Here is a 14,298-nt window from a genome sequence, read left to right as displayed (position 1 = left end):
GCAAACAATAGGAACCAGTAAGTTTTGTTTAATCTTCATTGTTAATACCTTCTGCGGTTATAAAGCAGATGTTGAATTGCTAAGCTGGGAACATAATTACAAAATCGCACACAGCATAATTTACACAAAAACAAATGAAGCACCAAAAATAACACCTGATACGTTAGCTTTCAGGTCTGAATTGAGGAACAAGTGTCACTCAATAGCTTAAAATCAGCACAAACAGAAGTCAATATTAAAGCATTACAGGAATAAGCTTGCTTTTACACGGAAATTGAAAACTGTGCATGATTTCTGGACAAAAAGGTGCATTACTACATCTAAGAGGGCAAATTAATGACCCAAACTGTGATTTTTACAATACAACTTATAATAAACAGCGTGTAATCAGTACTTTTTCAGCTGAATATGGTGTCAGTCTTATTCCCATGGGGCCTCGGTTCCTTCAGTCCGAGCGTACGCAGAGAGGTCCTCATACAAACCTCCTTCACATGTCTCAATCGCCAAGCCCTGAGAAATGCACAAAATTCAGTTTAATTCTCTTTAAATGTAAATGGGTAATTTCCATTGGAGCTGAAAAAAACCCATTAACATACTGCCTATGTTTGGGGATTTAGCTGCAGTTTTATTTGCATATTTGATATGACTCAAAGACGAAAAAGTGCAACTGTTAAATGCCACAACAGAATGGTTGATATTTACAGCAACTGTACGCCACAACATTTGCATAATTTGGCTCTGATGTTTTAACCAGAAATGAATATTTTTGTCAGAAGAGGCTGAGATCTTTTCTTTATCGTTTCTATGTATTCTCCTCTTTGTGTGTACAAGTCAAAACTGCAAGGTCTCATTCTCTGCAGCGTTATGAACATTTTAAATAGGATACACTGTCAACGTTTTAATGTGAACAAACAAAGGAGTTCAAGTTAGGCTGCAGTTTTGAACTAAAACATCAATGTACTCCATGTAAAAAAAAACTGCCACATTTTATTTACATTTTCCCAGAAGTTGGACTTTAAGTTCACCAAACAATACGCGTTTTCACATCTTTCATATTCTGTATTCTTCTCTGCGTTTACTCTGTTTCTTCTTTCCTTTAAAAATGATTTTTTACAAGACAATGATGATAAAATCTAATTCTCAACCCACAAACTCTACTTTCCAGCGTTATTATAAAATATCATTGCAAAAAAAAGCAAACAAAGCTCATGCTCATACAATGATAAACCTGACAGCAGCTCTGACAGAAGTTGTAGATACTGTTGTGGTTAGCAGGTCAGTGGTGCAAGGTGACTGGTGTGTCCTGTTGTCTGACTGTCTGTCTTGCACTTGTACTTTTTATGTAAAAACACACTGCTGTGATGAGGTGTGACATAACCCCAAAACGGGATCTCTGCAATTAAAGGTAATGGCCATGTCTTTGGGGATGAAGTAGAAAAGAATGAACAAACCTCATAGATGTGGTCGGTTTCAGGCTCTTCATATTCGCTGTCCCTCTTTTCCATCTGATTGAAAGGAAGAAAGACAAGTTCAGGTCATATTGATGAACACTTGAAATATTAAGTAACTGTTGGAAACGTCACGACAAGTTTGATATATCAACTAACAACTCAAAAATAGAAAACAAAAGCATGATTTGAGGTAATTAAAACACTTATTACAGTGGTAAATCCCTTTAGCGAACAGATAAACAGATGTCAGAGGAAAAGGGTAGAAACTCTTTGAAATTAAATGAAATGAAATGAACAAAAAAGTTTGTTAAGTTATGCTCTGGGAAACCTTGTGGGCTAATTGTTGTATCAGGAAATTACTCATAAGTGCCATTGTTTTCATTACTAGCTATTATGGTGAATAATGACCACTGGCACTCTATTAGTATGTCATACAGATACGATGTGAGCTTCTCAATCTGTCTAAATAGGTTTAAAGTCGAGCAAAATAGCAAGTTGGGCTACGTTACTGAACGCTGTTGGAGTTAAATGCCAAAGAAATATAAATGAGCTTGAACTAATAAATTGTCCTTGTGAAGCTGCCAATGTGTAATCATTACATAATTATTACATTTAATATCCATTTTATAAGCCATGCTATTCAGGATAGATATAGGAAAGGGCTAAAAAAAATAACATAACATACTCCAAGGAAGGAGCTAAGGATGAAAAATAGTCATGCTAGCCCCTGGTTCCTGTGAGGAGGGAACAAAAATAGGGGGAACTTGTTCCAACTGTTATAAAGAATGTGAAGTTGATGTCATGTTGATTTTTTGTGTAACTGGGGCATCATTTTTTGTTAATATGCCATAACGAAAGGATCGTGTTTGGATTTAGGATGTGTTCTCTGTGCAGGGACCCTGCACAATAACTGTCTTTCCACACTCACTGCGAGACTAACTTCAACTGTTTGTACTTGGCGTAACCAGATTTCATTCATCTTTTCAAAATAAGCAAAGTTTTTGTTGTTTTTATCAAGGTCTGGTTAAACTCTTTGCTTATGTCTTAAACACACAGCTCAATGTTTCTCATTTGCTTGGTTTGATAATCAGGGGTGAGAAAAAGGCATCAGACTGTACATGATGAGATTTTGGCACAACCCCAATTTAAGATTTTTAGTTTTTAAACCTACATTAAGTGTATCTAATCCTTCCAAAAGGTGCATTAAGCTCAATAATTCATCCCTGTTTATGGATCTGTGTCCTTTATACTCCTTGGTTTGTCTTTATACGGTTTAATTCAAAACTAAGGTTCCTTCTTCTTTTGAATGTTTTAACAGAACAAATTGTTACCACTGTAGCAGGCACAGGCAACAAGATGGCGCTCCTGACCCAGCATGCAGCATAATGTGATGTTTCTTCATATTCTTTACTGTAGCTATGAAGAAGCTCCTGCACCCAAAAGGGACCGATGAGAGTGATAACTTATCATAGGAACTTAATACTGTATAGGCCTACTCTAAATTTACCATAAAATTCAGAGTCTTGGTCTCAAAATCTGGAATGAATCAAACTCCAACACAAGACGCCTTTGCTTGGTTATATCTCAAATGTGTTCAATCAAAAGACAAGTAGTTTTCAACATTGAGCTTTTGAGAAGAAGTGCTCAAGTTCACTTAAAGAGATGCTTTTTGTTTTGAGTTATTGGCCTACATTTGAGTGTCTGGCGGTGATTACACAATTTGTTTATCCACTGAAACTCTAAATTCACAACAACTGATATTTGACGAATCGCTCGATATTAATAAAGAAAAACCATTCAGTCAATATCCTTTCAAATTAGAAGCTTTGCTGCCTTTCTTTGCTTCACAAATCTGCAAATCGAGTGGCTTCTGGTTTTAGAGCAGCTAGTTTGAATAGATAAAAAAAGCAAAGCTGTTTCCTTCAGCTTTGCGAACCTTTTAAAAAATGAACTGATAAAGCAGAAAACAAAACATTTCACATTAACTGCTTGTAAAATGCTGGAAGACCTATACTTTAGTTGAAACCTATCAACACATCTTTATGTATTTTGTTTAATTTTCTTTCTGATCTGTTCCAAAAGAGCTTAATATACTAAAAAATAGGCACCAGGATAGTCTGGTAGAGATTCATTTGAGGGGTTTGTTCATACTACGACTCACCAGTTTTTGTTTGCGTAGCAGTATAGCAGCAATACAGGCAGCCAACAGCAGGCCCTGGATGACAATGAGACCATCCTTCATCTTGGACCTGTACGCTGCCTGGGAAACATCACGCCGTTCTATGAGGGGGGAAAATGCACTCAAAGTTGTTAGAACAGAAACATCTGTGAGAATTAAATGACCTGTTAGGAAATTATACTTCATCTGTTGGTTTAAATACGTTAGTTCTCTTCTACACTTACTGACTGCAAGCACTTCAGTTCCAGGTCCATATGTTCCATTTACTTGACAAAAGTACACTCCACTGTCCTCAATTTGAACATTGGTGAAGTGAATGAAGCCATTTTGGATAACATTCCATTTGCGAAATAAAACCCCTTCATGCTCATGTATCCTTTCCTTTTCCCCATCGTACTTATCGGCCTTGTACCACACAGCAGTGGAATTCCGAGTGTGCACAGCGCTTGGCATGTCGTGCCTTGAGAACAGACAGTAAATGCTCAGAGATTGGCTAGTTCTCCCACCATAGAACCGGGGCTTCTGGCTGATCTGCAGGGTGACTGAGCAGATAAAAGAAATTAAGAGATTGCTACAACAGAAGCTTTTGGTACAAAGAATATATGCAGACCTCCAGCATGATACTGACTTTGACTTCATATTGATGACTAAAACGACTCTCTAAATCATTGAGTCTATAAGTCTCAAAACAATTAAACAAATCAAACACCTGCAGCTCACAGAACTGATGACAGAATAACGGCGCTATTACAAATGATTTGTTACATTAACAAAATAAGAATACGTTCACTTATGATGGTGTGTTAAAACTGTTCTACGCTAATGATTACCTTACCAATTAATTGATTTGTCAAACATTTTCACCAATCAACTGATAATTTACTCTATAAGATATAAAGAAAAAAACAAAAAAAACAGTTTGGCCAATAGCTAGATTTATTAGATTTGCAAAGGAATGAAACCACAATCATTTTTGTACTCAGGAAGGTACTTGGTAATCATTTACAGGGGTATTACCCCCATTCAGACCGGATGCAATATATGCCTTTGATGGCTGATATGAAGTTTGAAGTATATTTGAAAAACTTAATTGACAAACATGAGAGCATAGTCAATAATTTACAATAAAAGCTGAAGGTTTAACCTCAGAAGTTGTTTGCATTTAATTTCTAGTACCTAAAGAGACTGAGGAGTTAAAGGTTTAAGTGGACAGTTGTAAGCTTAGCAGAAAAGCCTTGTTGTTGTTTTTTTTAAAAAAGGGCTTTTTAATCAAAGCCTTAGTTACTAATGGGTTAAATGTAGAGATTTCCTGCTTATTTGTCTATCCATCCATCCATCTTCTATACCCGCTTAAAGCAAGTCAGGGTCGCGGAAAGCCTGAAGCCCATAACAGCTGTCAGTGGGTGAAAGGCAGGGTACACCCCGAACAGGTCTGCTTATTTATGTGTAGGTTCATTTTAAAGATATTTGAGTATCTCTGGATTCATTTGGAGACATTGCAATAGACCATGGGGATTTTATTCAGTATTTTCTTGCATTTTAAATGATCCATGTAGTAAAATTATCCACATATAAGAGGATGGTGTGACTGATTAGTTATTTATTTTGGTTATTTCAACCTAAAGCTGCATAAAGTCACATTAGATTTGTGGTTGTGGAGTTGATGGCACATCTGGGCTAAAAATTAACATCTGATATCAATGATTTTTAAGCAATGCTTTTTGGAAAAGTTGTTGATTGTAAACAAAGTAAGTGAGCTCATCAAATCAATGTAATTTGGTTGAGCGAATATTAGAAATAAAGAAGACATTAGTTAATCAACATGACAATGGCATGATAGTCTTTGTGTCAGAGGAGAACTTCCTCTTTTCCCCCAGATGGCCAGGAAGTAATGGTTCTGTGGAGTCAAAAATAACATGCAAAACACTTGCATGCAGTGTTGCTGTGGTTTAACAGAAATAAGAAAAAAATATAATTAAAAGCTTTTACAGCACTATTGATTCTATTTTCTGTCCAGAACCAAACTGTAGCCTTGCTATGCACTAGCTTTCCTAGTATTAAAAATGTTAACATACCTAACCAGTGCTGTAAGTGTCGGCATCATTTTTGTTTTTCAGTCACAAATGAAATTGATCACAGTGCAAAAGTTAACATTTACCTGACAGACCGATCAATGCAAGCCCGCAGCATCCAGCTAGAATCCAGCGCATGATGTCATGCAAAAGAAAAATGTTTCAAATGCTGACAACACAAGTGTGTCGAAATCTCTCTGCAGACTCCAAAATGTTGTGAACACGGAGAAGAAGCACCAGTGGGTGTGCAGTCTGTCTGGAAATGCTTGCTTTAAGTGCAGGCAAATAAGGGGAAGAGGGCTGTGAACCAGTTGAACCAAAATAACTTTGAACAACCCACGCTTTCAACATTAAAAACTCAACCAACACAATCTATCTTTTAGGTACGAGGGAAACAACGATGTGATTCTGTGAGTGAATCACTTTTGAAGGCTACCTTAACACAAATGTTGACGTGACGTGAAATTATTGACAGTTCAAGGGCTTGGTTTCATTTGACAGTCTTTGTTAGCGAAACTGTTAAATACAAGAGTTTTACTTCATAAAGGTTTCAGTTTCAAAGGAGTGCCATTTATGTTTACAATTAAAAAAAAAGGTAGAAAGTTGTGTAAAATGTGAATGCAGGGATAAGTAAATCTCATAGACCAAGAATCAGTTCACAATAGAACATAGAAAACTTAAAGAATCATATTTTAGTATTCAATTAAAAAAAAAAAAACCTGATCTTGAACTTAATGCCATGCTTCCCGTTGTGTATCATCCGCTCTTCTTTTAACAACAGTCTGTAAACATCTGGGAACTGAGGAGAGCAGCTGTTGGACCTTTGGGAGAGGAATGATGTCCCATTCTTGTCTGATTTAGGATATCTAGCTGCCCAACAATCCTGGATCTTCTTTGTTGTACTTTGTGTTTCGTGATGCACCAAATGATTTCAGTTGGAGAAACGTCTGGACTGCAGGCAGGTCAGTCAAGCACCTGGACTCTTCCAGTTTGAAAGAGATACAGTATGAGGTTTAGGATTGTCTTGCTTCAGTATGAAAGACCATCTGGATGGGAGCAGATGCTGCTCTAAACCTGTATATATCTTTCAGGATTGCTGGAGCCTTTGAAGATGTGCAAGTTACCAGTTTCATAGACACACATGCAGCCCAATATTATCTGAGATACAGGCTTTTGAACTGTGCTGATAACAAGATGAACGGTCCCTCTCCTCTTTAGTCTAGTGGATGCTGCATCCATGGTTTCCAAAAAGAATTAAAAAAGATTCCCACTTTGCCTCGGTACATTTTATATGACCTTTGACTGATCATTACTTCTGAGAGACTCTGCCTCCCTAAGGTGCTCTTTTTACTCCCAGTCGTCTTACTGTCCTGCTTCCAATTAACCTAGTTAGTTGTGCCATGTTCCTCCAGCTGTTTTCCAGCCTTTTGTTGCCCCCGTCTGACACGAGTTTCTGCCATCAAATCAAATTCGATTTGAAAAAATATTATCTTTTAAAAAAATAATAAAACGACTTACTTTCAACATTTGACATGTTTTCTTTGTTCCATTGTGAAAACGATGTTGGTTAGTGAAATCTGCAACTTATTGCATTCTTTTCTTATTTTCAGTTTAGACAGCTTTTGGAATTGGGGCTGTAATATGCTTGTTGCTCAAAGTCATGGGCGGCTGTATATCAGGGCAAGGTATCTTTATTTATATAGCGCATTTCATACCACAGGCAACTCAATGTGCTTTACATAAAGACAAGGCATTTAAAAGAACAGCATAAAGCAGCAATTTAAAGAGAGAAAAAAAAAGAATAAAAATGAAAAACACAGTTAAAAGCAATCAAAGAAGAGGGGAAAAAGAAAGATGTAAACTCAACCATAAGCACACCGAAAGAGAAATGTTTTTAACCTGGATTTAAAAGTCCTTACAGTATCAGGGAGTACAGTGGTCGTCTTCCAAACTAATTGTCACTGGTTTGATTCCCCAGCCTAGTTCCCCGGTCTACTTGTCAAAGCATCTTTAGGAAAGATACTCAGAACCAAACTGGCCCTCACCATCTTTCTTGCTGCTAAATTGCTTGGGATTAAAGCATCTGCTAAAATAATAATATGTCCTTCATTCAGATTTCAAGCTGAATATTTTTTTTTTATCTAGGGGAATCTGAACATGATGTCTTTGCTACCTTTGCCAACTGAAAAAATTAAGTCACCACTTGAGAAATTAGGCAAATTCATTGAATTACTATCTTATTGTGTGGATTTTTCTGAATTTCTTTGGAATGGGAACTGTGTTAAGCCTTAATTTGTCACAAGATGGTGGATGTGTTCATGTAGCTAAGGCATTTGTTCGGTAGGATTATTTCTCTAGGGACCAAGAATTTCTGAGAAATTTCAATGACTATCCATTGAGTAGTCTCCAAACAACAGAGCAACACACTTACATTTCCATCTCCAAAGACATTCTTCAATCATGGTTTATAACAATGTGGAGGAGAAACTTCACAGGATGGATTCTTCACACAGGATATAGGTAAAAATGAAAAACCTGTGAAGAGACTCTAGAGATTAGATTTGTTAGCATTCTTCCTGCAACAACAACTGGCCACACCCTCCATCTTATGATAAATTAAAGCATAACACCCCAATCTCACAAGAAAACGTGCTATAGATACAAAACTTATTATTGCCACAGAAGTTGGGAGAAGGTAAAGTTTTATATTCCCTGTTTTGCATAAGGCAGTGATGCCAAACTATCTTGTTTTGTATGTTTTAATCTAATCAACCACAGCTGACAGCAAAGTTGAGAAGTGAGAAGTCCCTGGACAAAATTGGGTTAGATGGGGCTAAAATGTATTCAAAACTCTTTTAGGTGTGCAATGCTAATTTCAGGGAAACATAAAGACTCCTCCTAAAATTATTAGCTCAAAATTCTATTTTATTGTATTAATTTGGTCATCAGGGCAAACATCTTGAGCTATTATAGGTCCCTTATACCTTTTATTGAATGCTTCCCTTTAAGGAAAAGTACAAGTCAAACTCTCATCAGGCTTGTCTGTAATCTCCCTTTTGAGCAAATGAGCAAAGGAAAGCTTTTCGACACACTAACATACACAAAACAGTGACCATGGAAAACTTTTCTTATACATCAGCATGTGCTTCGGTACAGCTCAAAACTGCCTCACATATGGCTGAAGACTCTTACTCTTGTTACGCCACATTCACCGGCAGTTAAGAGTGAAGGTCTCGAGTCAGTCAAGCTGATCACATTTCCCTAAGTTTCAAAGCTGATATGCTCTGCAGCACCAGCTTAGTGTTTGTATGCTTTAAAGGTCTTTACAATGCTTGAATGAGAGATAAGCAGCTGCCTCCACCAAACAGATGTACCGTAAGTCCCTAAAAAAAAATAATCAGAGGTGGCCATAGCATTGGGTGTGAATTAATTTCTCTTGAGACCTTTTAATAAGCAACAGTCTCACACTCTCAGTTGGAAGCTGTTACTTGTGGAGCTTGACTGAAAACATAATATCAATCAGGAACCATTCTTTTTTAATAAAAAGAAGATAAATACATATTTAAAAAAGATGATTTTGGCTTCTCAAACGTGAGTGTTTGCTGCTACTCTTTGTCTTACAATAAATGGTGCAGGAAGTTACCAAAGACTCAAGGGCATTTCGGCAGACATCACTGGTTTCTGAAGATGTTTGTATGGAGTGCAGATTAACTCTTTCCTGTAAATACTCTGGCTGCCAGCATGAATTTTGTTTTCTGTTCTCTGGACATAACCGTCTGGTGAAAATCAGAAAAAACTCAAAGCATCAGACACTTTTGTAAAACTGCTCTGTAGCTGAACACACATCTCTTTCAGTAACCCAGGTCAGTGCTGGGCAAGGCATAATGTGCAGTGAAGCAATCTGCTACAATACATGAAAACACTCAAACTAATATTGAAAATAACCTACAAGTTTTACTTCATGGTTTATGATAGTTTGAATTAAACCTCTGTTAATAGACTGATTAAAAAGTTACACTTTAAGGGTCTAATTCCAGGCTTGAAAAGAAAACATGCAACAGAACCGTGGCTCTGATGTCAACAGTTTGGCCTTTTAACCTTTAAACCACCAGAGGGCATCAGTCTTCTGTGGTTCGTGACAACATGAGCACGCAGCCAACATTAACCTAAAGAAATGTTTTATTCTAACAATATAGTTACATGTTTTACAATAACAAAAAGATATAAACATACAATACAGAAGGAAAACATACAAACAAATATATATATATACAACCAATACCGATAGTGGGTGTACCTGTAAAACTCCCCGTGTAGCTTTTCCTTCAGTAGAAATGTAAACAAAAGGAAGGCACTGTCCTGTAAATATGAGCGTGCCATCAGGCGAGGCTGTAGGTAGGTGCTGTGGCATGGTCTAAATCTCACATAAGAGCGCTGCAGATCACATTACAGACTTCTGACAGGACTATGTGGCAGCAGCAGGACGGGCACAGACACCCCTCAAGGAGAAAACATTAATAATTTCTGTTTTTTCATCCAAGGCTGATGTTAAAGCGGAGCTGAACACACAAACAAACAGAAGAAGAGTTGCACAGTGGTGTACTGTAAAAAAAAAAAAAAACTAAACTGTAAAAGTGCTTATATTATTCATGTTTATACAGGACTGTGCAGAAGGTTTTAGGCATCTCAGATGATTCGATTCGTTTTTATTGTCCTATTTATTCCCTGATCTTAGAGAATACAACAAAGTTTACAACTGGGGGCATTGCATAATCACAAATGATTGCAAATCATTCAAGATATTTTTAACTGAACATACGAGGAAGAAAACAGATCACATCTTGAAACGCACATATTCTACTGCTTTTTCCTCTTTTGAAAAAAAGAGAAGAAAGAAGTTAGTGCAGGGTAGCAAGAAGCCAAATCATTTCAGAAGTTAAATCAAGGGTTTGCCATTTTGTTAGAGACCTTGGCAACTAATTATCGATATAGAATTGCAAAGATTTTGTGGATTTGACATTAATTTGTAAAAATCCCTCCCATGGGCGAGGCTGAAACCTTCTTTTGGGTGATATAAGATGGACTGAGGTGAAGTAAAAACCTGGTCTAAATTATATTTGGAGGCCGTAGACAGTGCGTTGTTCAGACAGCAGCTGAGTATCACGCATGACACGAGTAACTTACATATCCGTGTATCACTGCTAAATGATACACACAGATTTTGGAGCAACACGTGATGCCATCCAGACGTCTTTTTCAGGGACGGCCTGAATTATTTCAGCAAAAATAATGCCAGACCATATTCTGCATTACAACAGCAAGGCTCTGAGGGCAAAACTGGCCTGCCTGCAGTCCAGACCTCACACAAATGAAAAGCCTTTATTGTGTCAAAACTGTCGAGCAGATGAAATTCTATTTGAAGCAAGAAAACTTTTCATTTTCAAAACTACAGCAAACGTTCTCCTTAGTTTCCAAATAAATTAAAGAAGGTGATAGTTCAGCAGCCAATAACCCTGTCCTAACTTTTTGGACAGTTTTGGATTTACATGTTTCACATGTTATTGTAATTATATTGTCACTGCATCCTGTTTTTATCTGCACTGCACTAGTTTTCATTACATTTTTCAGCCTAAATCGCATTAGAACTGAGGCAAAGGGTGCTTGCACCAAATATGGATTTGGTTTGATATTGAATAGAAATCATTCACAACATTTTTCCCCAAACATCATCACTTTACTCAGAATGGCTAAAACTTCTACGCAGTATCACACAGTATGTTCAAAGTAAGACATCGGAAATGCAGTTAAGACTTACACAAGTAACCTTTGTACATGAGGACAGACTTGAGAGAAGATCCACCACATATGAAGATTCTTCGTAAAACTTTAAATAAAAGGCTTTTATGTGAATAGTTGTGGTAATCTTCAGTGTGGAAACTGCGTATTCCTCTCACTATAGAGTCAAATATTTGACTAAACCGACTTTCAGTATGTGCTGTACTCGATCTGACCTTAAAAACACAAAGTATCGTGATACTTATGTTCTTGTTTAAATCAGTTTGGAGGGTTAGGGTTTCAACCTGGATGCTGCAAGGTAAATTTTATAAAATGAGAAAAAAAAAAAAAAAGATGCTTCTCTACTTCTTTGACATCTAAAGCAACTAAAGATGGAAGAAAACAACAAAAAACACAGCCAAAATATGTGTAAGACATGCAGATAATTTTGAAAAAAAAAAAAAAAAAAGAAATCATGAGACATTAACTGCTCTAATTTTTGACCTGGACGGGATATAAATAGTGCAATATAAACTGGGCCTCTCTGAAAGAGCCAGACAGGGACAGATGTTAAGACTGTTAACTAATTACAGATATAACAGAGATTAGAGTTGCACTGGCAGGCTGGCAAAATTCAGAACCAGATACCCTTTTTTCTACACACTAATTTACATATGTACAAAACAAATTCCCTGTAGAAAATTGTTTAGCGTCTAATTATATAAAAAAAAAGAAATTGTGAACCTTCACAGTCTCAAATTAAAACCAACATGGACTGTGAATCAAAACATTTAAACCACAAACTACTGTAACTTCCATGTGGCTCTCATGACAAACTGAGGCAGCTGTGAGACGAGATCATCAACTTGTTGTTTAGACTCCAATGAAGTCAAACCTTTTGACATGTTTCCTCTTCAGACTTGTACACAGTTTAAAACCTGTAAGATGCGGAGGATGATTCAGCCTGTGTCATGTAATGTTTCAGAAAGGATGCATGAAAACAGCCTTTATGGTACTATCCATATCTAAACCAAAGTAATTGCTGACTTAATTAACCACAGAGTGCATAAAAATGCACCGGTGTCCATTATCAAAATACGTTGAGGAAGCTCGCTCTGTTTTGTACTTTTGTGACCATTTTCTGAAATCAGTTATACCACAGATTCTGGACTCCACTGATATTTAATCCTACAATGATTATCTCGAGTTGTTTGCTGGTTAACAGTAGAAGACAAAAAAATCTGATGAATCATTACCGTCTACTTAATTCAGAAATGTCAACCCGCTTTGCTGATTGATGTGGTTATTATAAGAGAAAACGATGCAGTCCAGTTCCACATTTGACCCCAAAAAGACTTAAACGTTCCATGAAAAAAACAGGAATAGGTTGTAAAGGGTAGCTATCAATGATAGGCTCAAAACCTATCATTGATAAGTTAACGAGTGACACTTTGTGTTAACTAGCACTGCTCAGTGGAAACATAGGGAAGACATAATCACTTTGTGCAGTTTGTTATACAGCAGTTTCTCTCAAGTTTGCTTGTAAGGTGAAGAGATGATGGTTGGGGGCAGAATGTAATAAAACCTCATTAGTAATTTCTACAGGGACAACAATCATATTTGACTCAGGATGCTCTTGACTACACCGGGCCTCTTCATATTGTGACAGTCTTTCAGGATTAAGTTGTTGTTGGCTTGCTCGAGTTTCTAAAGCCACTCGCTCCATTTCCTCTGCGAGGTCTGCATTGCTCCCATAGAGCACCCCTAACCTTCGCGCAAGCAGCCCCTCTTTTTCTGGTGGCTCTTCAGCTTCATCCTTTCTGCCCATCCTCTTTGAACGGCACATGAAAGCAGCATGACGTAAGCAGCGCTTCAAAAGACGTTTGCGGTAAGCTCTCTGAATGACGACAGCAGCGCTCTGCTCCTCTTTGTGCCGTACCGTCGTGGTAATCGGTGCAAAGGAGTCTGAGGTGGGGTTGCTCAGAATGAACTTAGCCTGAATGCTCTTTCGCATTGCTGCCATCTCCACAGTGTCGCCCAATACATTCTGTGTCACAGCCAACAAAACATCCAAGCAATGGATCCTGTCCCCAATAACCAGAGGTAGATCCATTTCAATCAGGCGAAGCCGGTTGGGATTGGCAATCCTCAGTGGCTCCTGCAAGGTATCACAAAAATCTGAGAGCCGGCTGTATTCAATGAACATAGTTCCATCTACGTCAAACTTCTCCCAGGTCTCATTGAACATCTCAAAGTCATCCTCACAGAGTGCATCGCCGCTCTCCTCCTGCGCCACATTGAAGTTCTCCAAGATGATGGCAATGTACATGTTGACCACCACTAAGAATGAAACGATTATGTAGCTGCAGAAGAATATCATACCCATGCCTGGGTTGCCACAGTTACCCCTTACATCTGTGCCTGGATTCTCAAAGTCTGGATCGCAGTCGGGAGCCTCCCTGTTCAGTATTGGAAGCAAAAGCCCATCCCAGCCTGCCGACGTTGTAATCTGAAACAAGCAGATAATGCTACCGCCAAATGTCTCAAAATTAAATATGTCGTCAATTCCAGCCTCCTTTTTGACATAGGCAAAGTTTGACATGGCAAATATGGAGAAGATGAACATAATGAGGAAGAGCAGGAGACCGATATTGAATAGGGCTGGTAGTGACATCATTAGAGCGAATAGAAGCGTCCGAATACCCTTTGCGCCTTTAATAAGACGCAGAATCCTGCCAATCCTGGCCAGTCTGATCACTCTGAAAAGAGTTGGTGACACAAAGTACTTCTCAATTATGTCTGAGAGCATTGTACCTGAAAC

The 14,298-nt window shown here is 37.8% G+C and overlaps 2 protein-coding genes across 2 annotated transcripts in view; both read right to left on the bottom strand.

The window, feature by feature from the left end:
• Position 1: 1 nt before the first annotated feature.
• Positions 2-5,943, bottom strand: cd79b (CD79b molecule, immunoglobulin-associated beta). Its single transcript, XM_075457461.1, has 5 exons — positions 5,789-5,943; positions 3,855-4,172; positions 3,613-3,731; positions 1,452-1,505; positions 2-510 (listed from the first exon to the last, which is right to left on the bottom strand). The coding sequence occupies exons 1-5, from the start codon at positions 5,838-5,840 to the stop codon at positions 421-423; spliced, it is 633 nt and encodes a 210-aa protein (XP_075313576.1). The 5' UTR covers positions 5,841-5,943; the 3' UTR covers positions 2-420.
• A 3,929-nt stretch (positions 5,944-9,872) lies between these two features.
• Positions 9,873-14,298, bottom strand: part of scn4aa (sodium channel, voltage-gated, type IV, alpha, a) — a 30,575-nt gene continuing 26,149 nt past the window's right edge. The window contains exon 27 of the mRNA XM_075458272.1: positions 9,873-14,291. Coding sequence (XP_075314387.1) covers positions 12,991-14,291 — 1,301 coding nt within the window. The 3' untranslated portion in view covers positions 9,873-12,990. The remainder of the gene's footprint in view (positions 14,292-14,298) is intronic.

Source organism: Odontesthes bonariensis, chromosome 23 (assembly GCF_027942865.1).
Source record: "Odontesthes bonariensis isolate fOdoBon6 chromosome 23, fOdoBon6.hap1, whole genome shotgun sequence".
NCBI lineage: Eukaryota > Metazoa > Chordata > Actinopteri > Atheriniformes > Atherinopsidae > Odontesthes > Odontesthes bonariensis.
The sequence above is the reverse complement of the archived record's forward strand: the minus strand, read 5'-3'. Positions and strand labels throughout refer to the sequence as shown.